The sequence below is a fragment of the Petromyzon marinus genome, chromosome 52 (assembly GCF_048934315.1).
Source record: "Petromyzon marinus isolate PM22_M1 ecotype Great Lakes invasive population chromosome 52, UKy_Petmar_22M1.pri1.0, whole genome shotgun sequence".
Classification (NCBI taxonomy): Eukaryota; Metazoa; Chordata; class Hyperoartia; order Petromyzontiformes; family Petromyzontidae; genus Petromyzon; species Petromyzon marinus.
The window spans coordinates 7,745,219-7,763,042 of NC_133718.1; the positions used below are offsets into that span (position 1 = coordinate 7,745,219).

The window sequence follows — 17,824 nt, forward strand, 5'->3', positions numbered from 1 at the left end:
TAGCCCTATTGAAAGACATTTTTTATATATCTTTTTCAAAGCATTGTAATTTTTATTCCAATTATACTAATTGTGGTAAGAATTGTCACGTAGTGAGATAAAGAAATTTACAAATGTGAGCAGCATAATTGCACTTCAAATCAGAAGATGGCAGTGGAATACGAAATTACAGAATTACTTTTGATGTGATTTCAAATGGTGTCTTATCCACACTCAGCGGCACATCTTTTTATATATTTCCATAGTTTTAATTGCGGCAATCAAACCAAGATTTTCACGAAGCAAGATCAAGTGATGAACCACATTTAATTTGATGGGTTTGGTGGTGTAATCACTTGGCGATGTGGGATCAAACTATCAGATCACTCTACCTGAAATAATTGTAAATTTCAGGCAGCTGAAACCCGGATTCATACGCAGGGCCTCAGTGATGCCAGCTCACTGCTTTGACACAGCATCGCACCCCGAATATCCTTATTCTACTTTTCTCTCTTACTGCCCACTTCATGTTACAATTTTATTACAAACTGTGCAATTGGAGTCTTAAGTATCCAAATGGTCTTTCTTCAATAACATACCAAACTGCATCATAGGTACCTAGGATGCAATGCATCAGTAACTTATATTCTTTGGGTCTTTCGTTAAAGTCACGTAGATAGGTTAAAAAAACTACGACGTTTCGATTGCAACACAAGCGGTCATCATCAGGTGGAGAAAAAAGAGGGGTTAGCCGGGCATAGCCCAAGTGTCAGCAGCCTGGGCGGAGGAGCTTATGTTAATGTGAGGGATTTAAAACGATGGGCCTCCGCATGTAGAGCAGATAAGGTTATGTTAATGTGAGGGGTTGAAAAACTGTGCTAAAATGGAAACATTACAGCCAGTTATGACTTAAACTGGTTGATAACATCCTTCCAGTGATTGCTGAGTTTGTACCCATCCTCTCGGTTGAAATTGTGTCTGCATATATGGATGGCTTCATGAACGAATTTTTGTTGATAGCTAGTGGGTTTGCAAAGTACCTTCATCTTAGAGAAATCAATTTCGTGTGAGCCCACCGCATTAAAACAATGATCAGCCATAGCCGAGATATTGGTCCTACCGTGTTTTAGATCTGCATTATGCTCACGAACACGGTCCGAGACATGTCGCTTAATTTCCCCAATGTAACTACTGCTGCAGACACAGCTTCTCCGCCCTACATGCGGAGGCCCACCATTTTCAATCCCTCACATTAACATAAGCTCCTCCACCCATGCTGCTGACACTTGGGCTACACCCATTTTAAACCTTTATAAACAGTTTACCTTTAGAGGCTAACCCCTCCTTTTTCTCCACCTGATGACGACCGCTTGTGTTGCAATCGAAACGTCGTAGTTTTTTTTTGTAAAAAAATGTTTTACCTATCTACGTGACTTTACCGAAAGACACAAAGAATATGAATTCCTGCAGTCACGAAAGCTTTAAGCCAAGATTCATCAGCAACTTTTCATGATTTTACTTTAAACAAGACTATGCATATTCTTTTGGTAAATTTTGAAGCAGCCGTCTGTTACTACATATCTACGAATGGGTAACTGTTTACAGACCACGTTAAGACTGTTCATCTAAAGAAGGAACATGCAAAACTATGGCCACAGCACTGACGCGCTCTCCGCCGATCTTTCTTGTGCAGATCACCAGGCCGAGGGCAGCAGCGTCTTCGGTGACACAGCCGCGGCGCTGCCGCGAGAGGAGATGACGATGTCGCTGGAGTTCGTTCCGGGCAGGGATTCTGGCTTGGAGCTCCATCCAGCGACCTACCAACCCCAGCAGCACCGGCAGTACCTCACCGAGCAGCGCAGCCAGTTCGTCCCATCGGACGCCACGGCGGGCAGCATCCCGTTCTTCCACAGCGTCCAACAACCGCAGGGCAGCAGAAGTTCTTGGGGCCCCGGCGAGGCTGCGGAGAACGCGACAGCGCGACAGGTTCACGGCGCCCCCTCTGAGCGACACGTATTTGGGGTTGGCGCAGATGTCACCTTGGCAGGCCACGCGGAGGAGAAGCTGGAGAGCTCCCAGGATGGACCGTCGGACGGGCAAGTGATGAAGGTGGAGCGAGTGGTGTTTGCGCCACACAGGAGGGTATTCCAGCCTGGAGCGACGGCGGCAGGGAGAGGTGGGGCGCACACATTTGCGCCGGGACGTCAGAGCGACACACGCGGTGCGCACCTCGTGTACGTGGAGACGGAGAAGCACGTGACTCACAAAGGCGTTGTGGTGCCGCGCCCCGCAGATTCCGAGACCAAAGCAGGGGCTGCCCACGGACAACGGGGCACGTTTCACGCACCGGGCGGAGAGACGTCTCATGTTTTGCATGGACAAACGGATTCGACTCGTGCCCGGGAAGAAGCAGGAGCTCATGAAGTTCGCGAAGACACCAATTTGTCCCCTGTACCTCACAGCGAGATTGATGACTCTCAAATTGCGGAAGGAGAGGCTGAAGGGTCTCACTTTGCTGTCATGAGCGGAGAAGAGTCTCACGTTGAACGCAGTGGCACTGATGCTCCCGCTGACATTGAGGGAGAAATTGATGCGGCCCAGGTCCCTCACAGTGTGGTTGATGAATCTCACATTACTGAAGGAGATGTTGAAACATCTCACATTTCTGGAGAAGAATCACACTTTTCACAAAGTGGGGCTGACATTCTTTCGGAAATTCATGAAGAAACTGATCAGTCAAATGTCCCTCATGGGGAAACTGATGAATCTCACATTACTGAAGGAGATGTTGAAAAATCTCACATTTCTGGAGAAGAATCACACTTTTCACAAAGTGGGGCTGACATTCTTTCGGAAATTCATGAAGAAACTGATCAGTCAAATGTCCCTCATGGGGAAACTGATGAATCTCACATTACTGAAGGAGATGTTGAAACATCTCACATTTCCAGAGAAGAATCACACTTTTCACAAAGTGGGGCTGACATTCTTTCGGAAATTCATGAAGAAACTGATCAGTCAAATGTCCCTCATGGAGAAACTGATGAATCTCACATTACTGAAGGAGATGTTGAAACATCTCACATTTCCGGAGAAGAATCACTCTTTTCACAAAGTGGGGCTGACATTCTTTCGGAAATTCATGAAGAAACTGATCAGTCAAATGTCCCTCATGGGGAAACTGATGAATCTCACATTACTGAAGAAGATGTTGAAACATCTCACATTTCCGGAGAAGAATCACACTTTTCACAAAGTGGGGCTGACATTCTTTCAGAAATTCATGAAGAAACTGATCAGTCAAATGTCCCTCAAGGGGAAATTGATGAATCTCACATTACTGAAGGAGATGTTGAAACATCTCACATTTCCGGAGAAGAATCACTCTTTTCACAAAGTGGGGCTGACATTCTTTCGGAAATTCATGAAGAAACTGATCAGTCAAATGTCCCTCATGGGGAAACTGATGAATCTCACATTACTGAAGGAGATGTTGAAACATCTCACATTTCCGGAGAAGAATCACACTTTTCACAAAGTGGGGCTGACATTCTTTCGGAAATTCATGAAGAAACTGATCAGTCAAATGTCCCTCATGGGGAAACTGATGAATCTCACATTGCTGAAGGAGACACCAAGACATCTCACATTTCTACTTCAAGTGGAGAAGGATCTCACGTTTCACAAAGTGGGACTGCTTCAGAAACTCATGAAGAAACGGATTTGTTCCACGTCCCTCAAATTGAAACAGATGAATCTCACATGACTGAAGGAGACACTGAAACACCTGACAATGCTTTTACAAGTGGAGAAGAAGCTCACATTGTGCAGAGTGAAACTGGAACTACTGCTGAAATTCATGAAGACATTGATTTGTCCCAAGTCCCCGAGACTGTGATTGAAGATTCCCAAACTGTTGAAGGAGAGACTGATGCATCACATATTTCCTCGGAGAGTGGGGAGGAATCTGTCATACTGCACAGTGGGGCCGAAACTCCTCACGGGATACACGAAGACACTCACGTGCCCCAAGTGCCTCACAGTGGGATTGGTGATTCTCACATCGATGGCGGAGAGACTGAAATATCTCACATTGTTCCTTCAAGCGGAGATGAATCTCACGTTGCAGAGAGTGGGACCGATGTTTCCTATGAAATCCATGAAGAAACAGATTTATCTCCAGTGTCTCCCAGCGGACTTGACACATTTCCCCTTTTGGAGGGACAGCCCGACACATCTCACACTGCCATTGTGAGTGGAGAAGAGGATTCTCATACTGTTCAAAGCGGGGCTGATGTTCTTCTTGACATTCACGAAGACGTTCCAGCGTCCCAGGGTTCCGAGAGTGCCATCGAAGGGTCTCATGCTGCTAAAGGTGAAATTGATACATCTTCCATCATCTCCGTGAGCGGAGAAGAATCGCCCGTATTACACAGTGGGACAGAGGGGCTTCATGGGACACACGGAGACGACCAAGTGTCCCAGGTGGGTGATGGTGAAACAGATGAAGCTCACGTTACTGAAGAAAAGATGGAAACATCTCACGATGCTGTCGCGAGTGGAGAAGAATCAGAAATTTCACAGAGTGGAACTGGTACTCCTCATGAACTTCACGAAGAAGTCGATGTGCCACAGGTCCCTCATGGTGAGGTTGATGGTTCTCAGATTGCTGGAGAAGACACTGAAGCATCTCAAACTACTATTGTGAGTAGAGAAGAATCACAGAGTGGCACTGGCATACCTCATGAAATTCATGAAAACTCCGACATTTCCCACATCCTTCAAAGTGAGTTTGAAGAGTCTCAAACTGCTGAAGGCGATGTTAAAACATCTCATGTGCCTGCTGCGAGCGGCGAGGAATCTCACATCATTGAAAGTGGAGTAGATGTTTCCCATGCTGTAGAAGATGAATTTGGTGTCCATCACAGTGGAGTCGATGAATCTCAAGCTTCTGACGAAGTCGGCACATCTCATATTGCTCTTGCAACTGGAGAGGAATCTCACGTCATTGAAAGTGGAGATGATGTTTCTCATGGAGCAGAAGGGGAATTCGTTGTCCCTCAAAGTGGAGTCGATGAATCTCAAGCTTCTGAAGAACTCGACACGTCTCACATTGCTCTTGCAACCGGAGAGGAATCTCAGATCGTTGAAAGTGGAGATGATGTTTCTCATGGAGTAGAAGGGGAATTCGTTGTCCCTCACAGTGGAGTCGATGAATCTCAAGTTTCCGAAGAAGTCGACACATCTCACATTACATTTACAAGTGGAGAGGAATCTCAGATTACAGACAGTGGGATTGCTGTTCCATCTGACATTCATGAAGACAGTCTAGCACCGCAAGTCCCTCACAGTGATGTAGATGCATCTCCCATCGTTGACGGCGATACTATAGTAGCAAGTGGAGAGGAATCTCACATTACTGAAAGCGGCATTGGTGTTCCTTCTGACATTCATGAAGACACTCTCGGGCCCCAAGCCCCTCACGGTACGGTAGATGAATCTCACATCGTTAAAGGAGATACGGGAACATCTCAAATCGCCATAGCAAGTGGAGAAGATTCTCAGTTTACAGACAGTGGGTTTGGTGTTCCTTCTGACATTCATGAAGACAGTCTAGCACCCCAAGTCCCTCACAGTGATGTAGATGAATCTCCCATCGTTGAAAGTGGAGTTGGTGTTCCTTCTGACATTCATGAAGACAGTCTAGCACCACAAGTCCCTCACAGTGATGTAGATGAATCTCTCATCGTTGAAAGTGGAGTTGGTGTTCCTTCTGACATTCATGAAGACAGTCTAGCACCCCAAGTCCCTCACAGTGATGTAGATGAATCTCTCATCGTTGAAAGTGGAGTTGGTGTTCCTTCTGACATTCATGAAGACAGTCTAGCACCCCAAGTTCCTCACAGTGATGTAGATGAATCTCCCATCGTTGAAAGTGGAGTTGGTGTTCCTTCTGACATTCATGAAGACAGTCTAGCACCAAAAGTCCCTCACAGTGATGTAGATGAATCTCTCATCGTTGAAAGTGGAGTTGGTGTTCCTTCTGACATTCATGAAGACAGTCTAGCACCCCAAGTCCCTCACAGTGATGTAGATGAATCGCTCATCGTTGAAAGTGGAGTTGGTGTTCCTTCTGACATTCATGAAGACAGTCTAGCACCCCAAGTCCCTCACAGTGATGTAGATGAATCTCTCATCGTTGAAAGCGGAGTTGGTGTTCCTTCTGACATTCATGAAGACAGTCTAGCACCCCAAGTCCCTCACAGTGATGTAGATGAATCTCCCATCGTTGAAAGTGGTGTTGGTGTTCCTTCTGACATTCATGAAGACAATCTCCGGCCCCAAGCTCCTCACGGTACGGTAGATGAATCTCACATCGTTAAAGGAGAGGCGGGAACATCTCACGTTGCCATAGCAAGTGGAGAAGATTCTCACATTACAGGCAGTGGGTTTGGTGTCCCTTCTGACATTCATGAAGACAGTCTAGCACCCCAAGTCCCTCAAAGTGGAGTAGATGATTCTCACATTTCTGAAGAAGTTGACACATCTCACATTCCATTAGCAAGTGGAGAGGAATCTCACATTACAGACAGCGACATTGGTGTTTCTTCTGACATTCATGAAGACAGTCTAGCACCCCAAGCCCCCCACAGTGGAGTAGATGAATCTCACCTTTCTGAAGAAGTTGACACATCTCACATTACATCAACAAGTGGAGAGGAATCTCACATTACCGAGAGCGGCATTGGTGCGTCTTCTGAAATTCATGAAGACACTCTCGGGCCCCAAGCTCCTCACGGTACAGTAGATGAATCTCACATCGTTAAAGGAGAGACGGGAACATCTCACGTTGCCATAGCAAGTGGAGAAGATTCTCAGTTTACAGGCAGTGGGTTTGGTGTTCCTTCTGACATTCATGAAGACAGTCTAGCACCCCAAGCCCCTCACAGTGGAGTAGATGAATCTCACCTTTCTGAAGAAGTTGACACATCTCACATTACATTAGCAAGTGGAGAGGAATCTCACATTACAGAGAGCGGCAATGGTGCTTCTTCTGAAATTCATGAAGACACTCTCGGGCCCCAAGCTCCTCACGGTACGGTAGATGAATCTCACATCGTTAAAGGAGAGGCGGGAACATCTCACGTTGCCATAGCAAGTGGAGAAGATTCTCACATTACAGAGAGTGGGTTTGGTGTCCCTTCTGACATTCATGAAGACAGTCTAGCACCGCAAGTCCCTCACAGTGATGTAGATGAATCTCTCATAGTTGAAAGCGAAGTTGGTGCCCCATCTGACATTAATGAAGACACTCTAACACCCCAGGTCCATCACGGTGGAGTAGATGAGTCTCACATGGCTGAAGGTGAAACTGTAGTGACGAGTGGAGAAGAATCTCACGTTACAGACAGTGGGTTTGGTGTTCCTTCTGAAAAGCATGAAGACACTGATTTGCTCATAATTCCTCACGTTGCAATCGATGAATCCCAAACTGCTGAAAAGGAGTCCAGTTCTTCTCATATTGTAACGAGCGGCGAACATCGAGTGACTGCAGAAGAAGACTCTCACGCCTCTCAGAGTGGCTTTGAAGCCCCTATTACGACTCACGAGGAGACCGACACGTCGCAGATTGTCCATGCCGAAGACGCCGGTTCATCCCAGGTCATAATCTCGAGCGGCGAACCTCACCTTCTCGAGACGGACGAGTCGCAAATTGTACGAGGGGAAGTCGAGACATCACAAAGCGCCGTCGATGTTCCCGAGCTGCCGGTCGCAGGCGAGGCCGACCATTCGGCTGACATTTCCCAAGAGCAGCTCATGCCAAGGAGCGGGAACGCCAAAGAGGCAGGAGGCTTTCCCTCGACGTCCATTGACACGGCCGCCCTACACCCGGAGGTTACCCCGCTGCCCACAGACACCCCGAGCGTCGGCCACCTCGACGTCATCCCGTACGATGGCAGCGCGGCGGAGCCCGGTAGCTCCCTCGCCCCCGAACAATCCGGACTCCCCGAGTCCGAGGAATCGGAACACGAAACCGTATCCATCACCGTCGAAGTCCCGGAGTCGTACGAGGAGCTCGGCGTGCCCGGCGAATCCGGGGCTCCGGAGCAAGATTTGTCGGCTGCTGAGGAAATCTTGGAGTCGGTGCCGAGCCAGGAGAGCGGCGTGGAGGCGTTCCCAACGGAGCAGGGCTCGACGGCCGTCCTCGAACCGGAAGTGGGCGTGGGGTCGGGCGTTGCTGAACCGGGGGGAGTCGTTGGCGCAACGGAGGAGGCGCCAGAGGCGACCGTGGTGCTGGGAGAGGGCGGGGAGAGTGGCGTTGGCGAGGGGCGAACGCCAGGCGGCGAGGGCGACCTCTCCGGGGACTTCCTGCTCAAGTCGGGTCCTGGCTCGCAGCTGCCCACTGACTTCACGGTGCCCGAGCAAAGCGGCATTGAAATTGGTGAGCGTTACTTTCCAACCACACAACGGCGATTTCATTTTTCTTGCACGTTTGTTTCTCGCAGCCTAAATAATAGCGACACGTTCATTTAACTATTTTATTATTAAACTCATAAGCGCACAACCCGTGGACTCAGCGCAGTGGAGAATAGTATTCATCAGTTTGCGCTGAAGACATTGATTATGATGAAATAATTGAGGCTTCCCCGTCCCCCGGATGTCACATTGTGAAGGAGATATTTGTGGTAAGTTAATCCTTGTACAAAACGCCCAGCAGGGAGGCGATGGCTCATTGGTTCGGGCACTTTGCTGCGAACCCGATGGCCTGAGCCCGAATCTCGCTCACAGCCAACATCGGTGACGAATACCTGAGTCGGTCCTGGGTCCTCCTCAAGGTCAACCCGTCTTTCAATGAATACCTGCTAGGGCGTGTAAATAATCAGCGCCTGGGCTAGACAAAGGCGGCCGCGTGTGCTCTGCTAGCCACACTTGTTAGCCGTGCCAGCCTGCGTGGGCTGCGTTGCTAACAGCACTTGGCCCAGCGGTGTGGCTCAAGGCTGCACCGGGGATCTTTGTGCTCGTCTCTCGCAAGTGCGACCCGCCACGAGCCCAGTTTGCTGCAAGCTCCCTGTGCCTCCCGAAAGCGCATTGCGGTCATTCGAGTTCACGTCAACAAAACCCCGTACTCGTGAAATGTTCGACTGCAGCCCCATTTGCTTCACCCGGTGCTGGCAATGTAAGAAATCAAGGAGCGAGCGGCTCTTGCCTCAATTGAACTTGCTGCTGTGGGGAGCGGTTAGCGCACTACGCTGCGCTACGAACCTGGCGACCCGGGTTCGATTCCCGATCACGGCCAACGCCCAGTGACAATTATCTGAACCGGTCCCGGGCCTCCCCGAGGTCGACTCAGCCACAAATGAGTACCCGGTGCGATGTGTAAACACCGTCACTAGGGAGACAAAGGCGGCCGGGCGCGGTGTTGGCCACTCACAAACCTCGTGTGCCGTGCCGGCCTTCATAGGTGCTCGCTAACAGCACTTGCCCCTACAGTCTGTTACAGGCTATACGGAGGGATCTTTGTCTTTGTAGCCTGGCACAAGCGTCGTGGTAAGCGTTGTGACGTCACCGCCATTTAGTGGCGAATGGCGGTTGTTGTTGTTGTGTCTGTGGAGCGGCTAGCGCGCCCTGCTACGAACCCTGTGGCCCGAGTTCGTCTCCCGCTCACGGCCAACACCGGTGACGATGATTTGAACCGGTCCTGAGCCTCCCCCAGGTCGACTTGGGGGGCTGGTTCACAGGTGCGTGTGTCTGGATTAGGGGACGTCCATAAATGACGTCACGCACCTGGGGGGGGGGTCAGACATTTGTTACGATGTGTGACGAGTGGAGGGGAGGAGGTTGAGCAATGTGACGTCACGTCAAAATGCGCAACTTTAAATAAATATAGACAACACGTTCTACTTAATTAAACAGACTTTTTAATAAATGTTTTTTCCTACAACATCACAGTGCAGCGGCACATTAAATACGCACTACAATGACAATAGCTTAAAGCGATTTGAAGCATCTTTTATTTGGGGGGGTGGGGGGGACAGAGCTTTGTGACGTCATATTTGAGGGGGGGGGCTGAATTTTTGTGACGCCGTGTGACGATTGGGGGGGGGGGGTCGTCAAAAATCGTAAAAAAATCGCGTGACCTCATTTATGGACGGCCCCTTACAGGAACTAGCCTCCCCGTTATTTTTGTGGGCCGTGCACACCTTAATAGGTGCTCACGAACAGCACGTTCCTTCGGTCGTGTTCGTGCGACGGCAAAAAAGAGCTTACTTCGTGTGTGTGTGTGGGGAGCGGTGGTGCAGCGGTTAGCGCGCTGCGCTATGAACCTGGCGACCTGGGTTCGATTCTCATTCACGGCCAACACCCAGTGACGATTATCTGAACCGGTCCTGGGCCTCCCCTAGGTCGACTCAGCCTCAAATGAGTACCTGGTGCGGTGGATAAAAAAAACATTGCCACTGGGGAGACAAAGGCGGTCGGGCGTGGTGCTGGCCACCCACCCCCTCGTGTACCGTTCCGACCTTCATAGGTGCTCGCTAACAGCACTTGCCCCTACAGTCTGTTAAAGCTACACGGGGGAATCTTTATCTTTTTTTGTCCAGACTCGAAATGCATTCATTCATTCTTCGTGGCAGATAAATTACCGGTCCGCCCTCACCAATGTATCCCGGTCCAGTGAACTCCACAAGATTACGTGGGTGGCTTTGGCTGGGTCACACTGTAGACGAACAAGTCGTTCAAAAGTCGCGTTACGTTGATCTTCGATGCAGACAGCAGTCGATTTTCTTTCTTAAACACACATCGCACGTGCTAGGGAAAGGGGGATTAAAGTATCCTGCACACATTTATAAACCAACATTTGACTATCACACCTTGACACGGTATTGCGTCACGTATGACAGTTCCCATTGAGCGCGGCTGAAATGGATGAGAAAGGACTTCGTTTGTGAGGCGAACGCTCAGCTGCACGTTTTAGTTCCGCTCCAGCCGGCCTTTATTTGCTCAGGTGAGAGAGACGAGGATTATCTCTTCTGCAAATAAAGGGGGTTTTGTGAGCTCAGAGCGAGCGAGATGCTCGTCAATTCTTAGGCCACGAGTTCAAGTCCTGGTCGGGGGGGGGCGGGCCTGGCTGACTCGGGCCATCATTTATCTCCGAAGGTCACTAAAATGGGTACCACTTTGCGGTGAATTGTCCTGCGGATATAGACTCGCCCCCACCGCGGAAATGCGGGGGATCTCCGCCCCTGGCTCAGAGCTGTAAACAGGAGATGAGAGAGCCAATGCCCTCAATAGTCGTTGAGCAGGAAGTCACTTTAGAGGGGACGATTGTCAAATGCGGGCTTTGGGTTATGGCCCCGGCGCACAATGGTCCCACTTATGCAAGTAACACTCACAAGCAAGCCCATTGCAGTCCCGCTTGTAGCACACCACGCACTGTGGTGGCAGCGCCCACACCGCCCCCCACCCCCCCGTCTGAATGAATGAACGCGGCATCGCGGTTGAAGTTAGAGAACTGGGGACTCATTCCAAACCGACTCACGAATGAGCACGCCGACGGCTGAGCAGATTAAAAAAAAATAACTTTAAACTTTTATTTTAGCAGGTAAGGCCCACTGAGCTATATACTGTAGCTATTTATTCAGAAGCGACCTGGCTATCACAAATTATGGCTCAACGAAGTGGCTTATCGTGTGGACATTCATAGCAAACAAATACTCGGAGCGCAAGTTTCTGAATGTGGAGGGAAACACCGAAGGACCCGGACAAAAATCCACGCGACCACGGGAAGAACACGCAAACTCCAAATATACAGGTGTCAGGGCCGCGAATCGAACGCACGCACTCGTGCATACCAGGCGAGGAAGTTAACATCTCGCCACCGCGATTGCCAATTACATTTAATTACATTTTCGTAAAATAAACAAGTGCTCCATGAATTGAACAAAAAACAAAAAAACCCACAAATGACGTACTCCTCTTCAGAGGTACAATGTCCCATGGCGTTGTGCCCTATGATTGTGTATCAGCCCAGCCATTCAAACCGTTGGTGATTGTAGGGTGGAGATTTGTTGGCAAGCCAGAGAGGGCCCAGCGGGAGGGGAGGTATTACAGGACGTTGCAGCGCCAAGGTGAAAGTGCTCTGGCCTGCCCCGCGTTCAAGCCAGACACGAACACGTTTCGCTTTCCACGTGATTTTATTTGCTGTTTTGCGGTGGAGTGTCACCTTGTAAGGTGACTGTGTGCCAACGCCTGCGAACAAAAAATCCCTTTCACGCGGGGCTCACTGGGTTCGGTGATTTTCCACGCACACTAAGTCCCCATCCCACCCTGGCCCCTTCGCTCGCACCAGCTCCCCAATGCTGCCAGTGTCACGGGCTCTTTATTTTTTTTATTTGAAACTGGAGAAAAAGGCCGCCCTTCTGCAAGCCGCCCAGAGTGCGTGCGTACCCACCAGCAGAGCTGTTGCGTCTCTCTACCGGCGCTCATAATCGGCCCGTTTCAACAGAGGGAATTATGTTTAAAAAAAATCTGCGGTGGGCCACGTTTGCCCGGCTGGCGTTGGCATCGGCGCTCGCGATCTGTGCCCTCCAGGCGAACAGACGTGGCTTGTCGCGCGTGTGCGGTGGTGCAAGCTGGAGGCGCGTGCGTGTAGGCACGCGCGTGCGCGCACACTTACGCGAGCACAAAGACACACACAGATCTCCCACTGAGAGCCTGAGGCTATCGGATAAAGTGCTGTCAAATTAAACACTCTTCCTTGCTCAAATAACCATCAGCTGGTGCCAATCCTCTCTTGGTGGCCTTGAGCCCAAAATTCCACATTTCTATGGCAGGGGCTGTAGAAATCAGACTAGCGCAATTGACTTTCCACGGGCAGCATTCACTTTATTGATGCTCGAAAGATACCGGGCCAAGTGCTGTTGGCGATCACCTATGACACCAGCATCGCGCGAAAGGGTGGATGTTGTGGTCAGCATCGTGTCAGACGACTTTTGTCTCCCTATTGCTGATTGATGCTGACACATTACCGCTGCGGGAAGTCACTTTAGGCTGAGTCATCCTCAGGGAGATCCACGCCACGTGCATTTAGCCCTTGCTACTGGTGGCGGGCCGCGTCCAGGAGTCGTAACCCAGCTTCCCGGGATCGTGACGCGGAACCCAAAGCAGCACACTTCTGCGTCCCATCTACGCTCGCGTGCGAACGCTTTACAAAATAAACGTTTTGGGATTAAATGCGTACGTGAAATCTCAAGAAGGGATCCATTCATGAAGCGTGTTATTGTTTCCTGCCGAACCGAACCTTGCCGACACGTGTCAGAGAGTATATTTTTACTCGCCACCTGTCTTCCAGAATTCCAAGTTGTATTTTGAGTGGGGGGGGGGGGGAATGTCATATTTAACTACTCGGTAGGATATCAACTTTGGCAACTACGTTCGCCCATTTCTCAATACGTGGCCTTTCTGAGAATAATTTCGATGGCTGTGTGTTTTTGCAAGGGCGTGTTTTGTCTAGGATGTTGATGGCTTCTCAAGGTCTCGTGGCATGCATCTATTCACACGATCGGTCTGACGACCATATGGAGCCATGGGAGAGGAATTGCAAATATTGGGATCGTTGTATTACGTCAATGCCAAGACAAACCTTTTTCTTAGCATAATGCAGCGTTGTATGCATTTTAAGTATTAATCACAGGAGATTTGAAACATTCTGCCATACTCCCCACAGATGTGCTCCAAATTTTCCCAATTTTTTTTCTTAAATGGAGAACACGTGGTATTGTGACAGATCAGAGCTGCCATTGGAGGACGCTGATCTTGTTTATTTCTTTGCTGATTTTTCATTTTGTACTCAGAGCACATCTCAGACATTCAGGAGGTGTACCCTTTCGGGCCTGGTTTTGAGTGGATTTTTTTTTAAAGGTGTAAGTTTGGACCTTTTGTCATACATTTTCCAAGCCTTTGTAATCAAATAAAACCACTTATTTGAGCACAAAACTAAAATTTTCACTTGGTAAATGACAGCAAATACCGCCCTTTGCATGGCAGAGCAACCGCGAATTGACGTCGCAGACTTATGACCAACGTCCATCAAGGGGGGTCCGTCCTACACAGCCCCTCGACTGTGCAACTGTTCGCTCGATACCCACCTATTGACCGAACACGCTATTGTCACTTGCTCTATTGTCTCTTGCTCTATTGCCTCTTGCTCTATTGCCTCTTGCTCTATTGTCTCTTGCTCTGTTGTCTCTTGCTCTATTGTCTCTTGCTCTATTGTCTCTTGCTCTATTGTCTCTTGCTCTATTGTCTCTTGCTCTATTGTCTCTTGCTCTATTGTCTCTTGCTCTATTGTCTCTTGCTCTATTGTCTCTTGCTCTATTGTCTCTTGCTCTATTGTCTCTTGCTCTATTGTCTCTTGCTCTATTGTCTCTTGCTCTATTGTCTCTTGCTCTATTGTCTCTTGCTCTATTGTCTCTTGACTCGGTACACTTGAGAACCATCGTAATGGTTGTGGAGGAACCCAGCATTGAGACCCATGATATCCATTCGCAATTCGTTCAGAGATATTTGTTACACCTGACTTTCAGTCAGCCAGGTTACTTCATTCACTGCATTTATCATCATTATTATCATCAGCCAAAGTCACTCCACTGCTGGACAAAGGCCTCCCCAAACCACCACCACCGCCGTTTAACAAACTTCACATTATCACGTTGTTACCTCGGGCAAGTGGCTCGTGAACGCAAACAATACGACTGTCTGTGGACACATTAATGATTAAGTGTCCTTGCAGAGAACGTTAATCACAAGAGAAAACATGTAAATGTAAAATATGACATGGGGCAGACATATACGGTGAGGAGACATGATAACCTTTGCCGCTGATAAGACGCACTCCTCGAAAGCCGTGCGGCCGATAAGTTGCGTAAAAGGTAGTTTTGTTACAATGTGGAGAGAGAAATTTGGAAAGGAAGCAGTATTTTATTTCGTCGCTCTATTTGTTGTAGAAAAGTGGCAGCTTTCACGGCAGATGTCTGTGTGTGTGCAAAGTAACCCAAATATTGTTGTTGACAAAGTGCCTTTTGAAGTGCATCAAGGCAGTGCCGAGATGGTAGCATTTAATTTGATTCGATAACTCTGCAGAGAAATAACAAATAAGACTCCTTCCTTAATTTCAGCAGTTTGAAGGCACAGCAAAAAGAGGTCCCAAAATAAGTCTCAACACGTTATATTGATCACCCACTCTGATTCCATTGCAAACCACATTTTCTCATCCGAATGTTATTATTTTTTGCCGGTTAATACATTTACGGTTTGTTTTATTCGTGTTGCCCTCTACTGTATGTGGACCAGAGGTCACCTGAGTGGATCTCAGAGGCAGCTTTGTGATATCCGTGGGCTGCACTGCTCTGCGAGAGTTCCCATTGGGTTCTTTATCTTGTGACGCGACGCCTGTAGCACAATCGGGTGTAAAAATTTGGGAGAAAATAGCAGAAGTGGGAAAAAAATGTATTTTGTTTTAAAAAAAAATAGTTTATTTTATTAGGCTACAGAGCGGCTCTGTGTGCCGGTAGCAACTTTGTTTGATGACGCTGCAGCACCCGGCTAAAGCCGCCTTCCATTGCCCCCCCCCTCCTCCAACCAGAAGTGGCATTAATGCGCCCACTATGGCTTTGCAACAATCTCTGGGCAGGCTTTGCCGTGGAAAAGCCAGCCAAAAATAATTCCATCGCTCACCTACTAAATGTTACACTGTCTTGATTTTCCTGGCCGATGCTCATTTCTGCTAGCTGTTCCGTTACGTTTTTTTTTTTACGGGTGGGTTGTTTTTTTTCATGGAAAACGTCTGAATTAAGCACGTGTTTGTTGTGTCAGGAGAGCCACGTGGCATTGCGGCAGGCGAAGGGATAAACGTTCTTCTTTGTGACACTCGGCCACCCAGGGACCGGCACCGTTCAAAGCCCTCGCTTTACGCAACGCACAAGTCTCTGCCGAGAAAGAAAAAAAAAACATAATATCCATCTTAAAAGAGCCACTTGTACCCCTGCCGCTAAATTAGCAAGTGAAATATTATTGCAATGTTACGTCCGTCTCTAGCTACTTTGCATCCCGACAAAATCTCACACAGCGCTTGCTTTAATCACCCCGTGTCTGTGTGTGTGTGTGCTGTTAAGTGTTTATAACAGCAAATCGTGCCTTCTGTGTATTTACGCGGGATGTGTACAGTGGAGGGCATTGCGGTATCTTATTCTTATCATCTCTTGGCCCAAAGCGATGTTGGGGCCTGACCGTATCCTTCACCTATGTCTCTGTGCGGTGTCTCTATCTATCCATCGCTGCGTCATTCAGCTGAGACGACCTCCGTCCAGTGGTTGATGTCCATCAGATCATGGTCTTCCCCTAGCACTAACCAGTGTTCCCTCCATCACCCCGTCCGTTGCAGCCAGTCACCATTCGTCCTGGTCGTCCGTCCGAAGCGCTGCGGCTACCTGCACGTGACCTGACATAGTAGCCTTGAGTGTCTGCCTACTCTCTGCAGAACTTCCTTCTTTGTTGCACGCTTTTAATGAGAATCTTCGATAATGCTCCGGAAGGCGTTTTTATCTCGAAGGCAGTGATTCCCCTGTCTTCTGATTTGCTGGTGCAAGAGTCCACATTTTTACATTCCCAAATGGCCTGCAATTAAATAGTGAAGTAATAATAGTAACACTGCTGCATCTCAACAACGGAACTTCACTCCTCACATTGCCCCTTGCGAAAGAGGGATCAGTGGACCATTGCGCCGTTAAACAAATGACATCAGCCGGCATTATTCTGCAATTATTGTTGCTGCTTCCAAGATAATACCTGTTGGTGTTCAAAATACATGCACTTCTTCCCTTGTATTATAAAGGCATAGTTGGGTGGGGGGGGTGATGTTTCTTTTTAATGCGGTCACTGTGTGCGCGTGTGTTTTCTATTTTTATTTTAGCAGGTAAGGCCCACCATAGCTCTTTTTTTCAGAAGTGACCTGGCCATCACAAGTGACAGCCCAAACGAAGGGGCTTATCGTCGTGCGGAAATTTATCGCAGCCGAATGCTCTAAATGTGGAGGGAAAAACCAGAGGGCCCGGAGAAAAATCCACGCGACTATGGGGAGAGAGAGACATGCAAACTCCAAATATACAGCAGGTATCGTCAAGGTCGGGATCGAACCCACGACCTCCTGTATACCAGGCGAGGTAGTCAACATATCCGGCGATAGGCACTAACTGCCACACACTAATTGGAACTAATTTTCACAGTCTGGGATTTCCCATGGAGCAGTCTGCTCTTGCGAATTACATCATGGGGGCCTTTCATTGTCCGCTGCACTGCAGATGGATCGCCTTGGCAATGTCCACAATAATTCAACCTATAACCCCCATGAACACCGGCTCAGTTGACAACTCGGCCACCCAGCCACAACACCACCAAGTCCCCCGGTTTCTTTGTGTGTGTTTTTATGTTTTTATGCTTCCACTGCAGCGTTTGGCGGTGACAATGATAGATGCGGGCATGAGCTTAAGAAAAGCCCCGGCACTGTTTGTTCAGGACGGGAGTAGCCGTACATGGGTTTAAGCAAAACACTAGTGCACTTGTCCGTGGCTTTGCAGCCTCCTACTCTGACTGCTCGGGACCACAGCGAGAGTTGCTCATGTGGCAGAGAGCCTCGCTGAGCCCAGCGTCTTTTAAGACAACAGAACAAAAATGCGGAGCGACGAGGAGGCCGATGAGACGCCGGGACACCGCCGCCCGAATGCGGTTTTCCGTCCGTCTGTCCGTGAGCTGAATAAATAAACGTCGCCGCACACGCTTCGTGCAACAA

The 17,824-nt window shown here is 48.8% G+C and overlaps 1 protein-coding gene across 3 annotated transcripts in view; it reads left to right on the forward strand.

Annotated features, from left to right (window-relative positions):
- LOC116953469 (uncharacterized) overlaps positions 1 to 17,824 on the forward strand; it is a 72,726-nt gene that overhangs the window by 36,180 nt on the left and 18,722 nt on the right. For 2 of the 3 annotated variants that reach the window (XM_032973696.2, XM_032973693.2), the window contains exon 6: positions 1,673 to 8,422. In XM_032973696.2, the coding sequence (XP_032829587.2) occupies positions 1,673 to 8,422 (6,750 nt within the window). The remainder of the gene's footprint in view (positions 1 to 1,672; positions 8,423 to 17,824) is intronic. The other variant, XM_032973695.2, reaches the window with a different exon arrangement.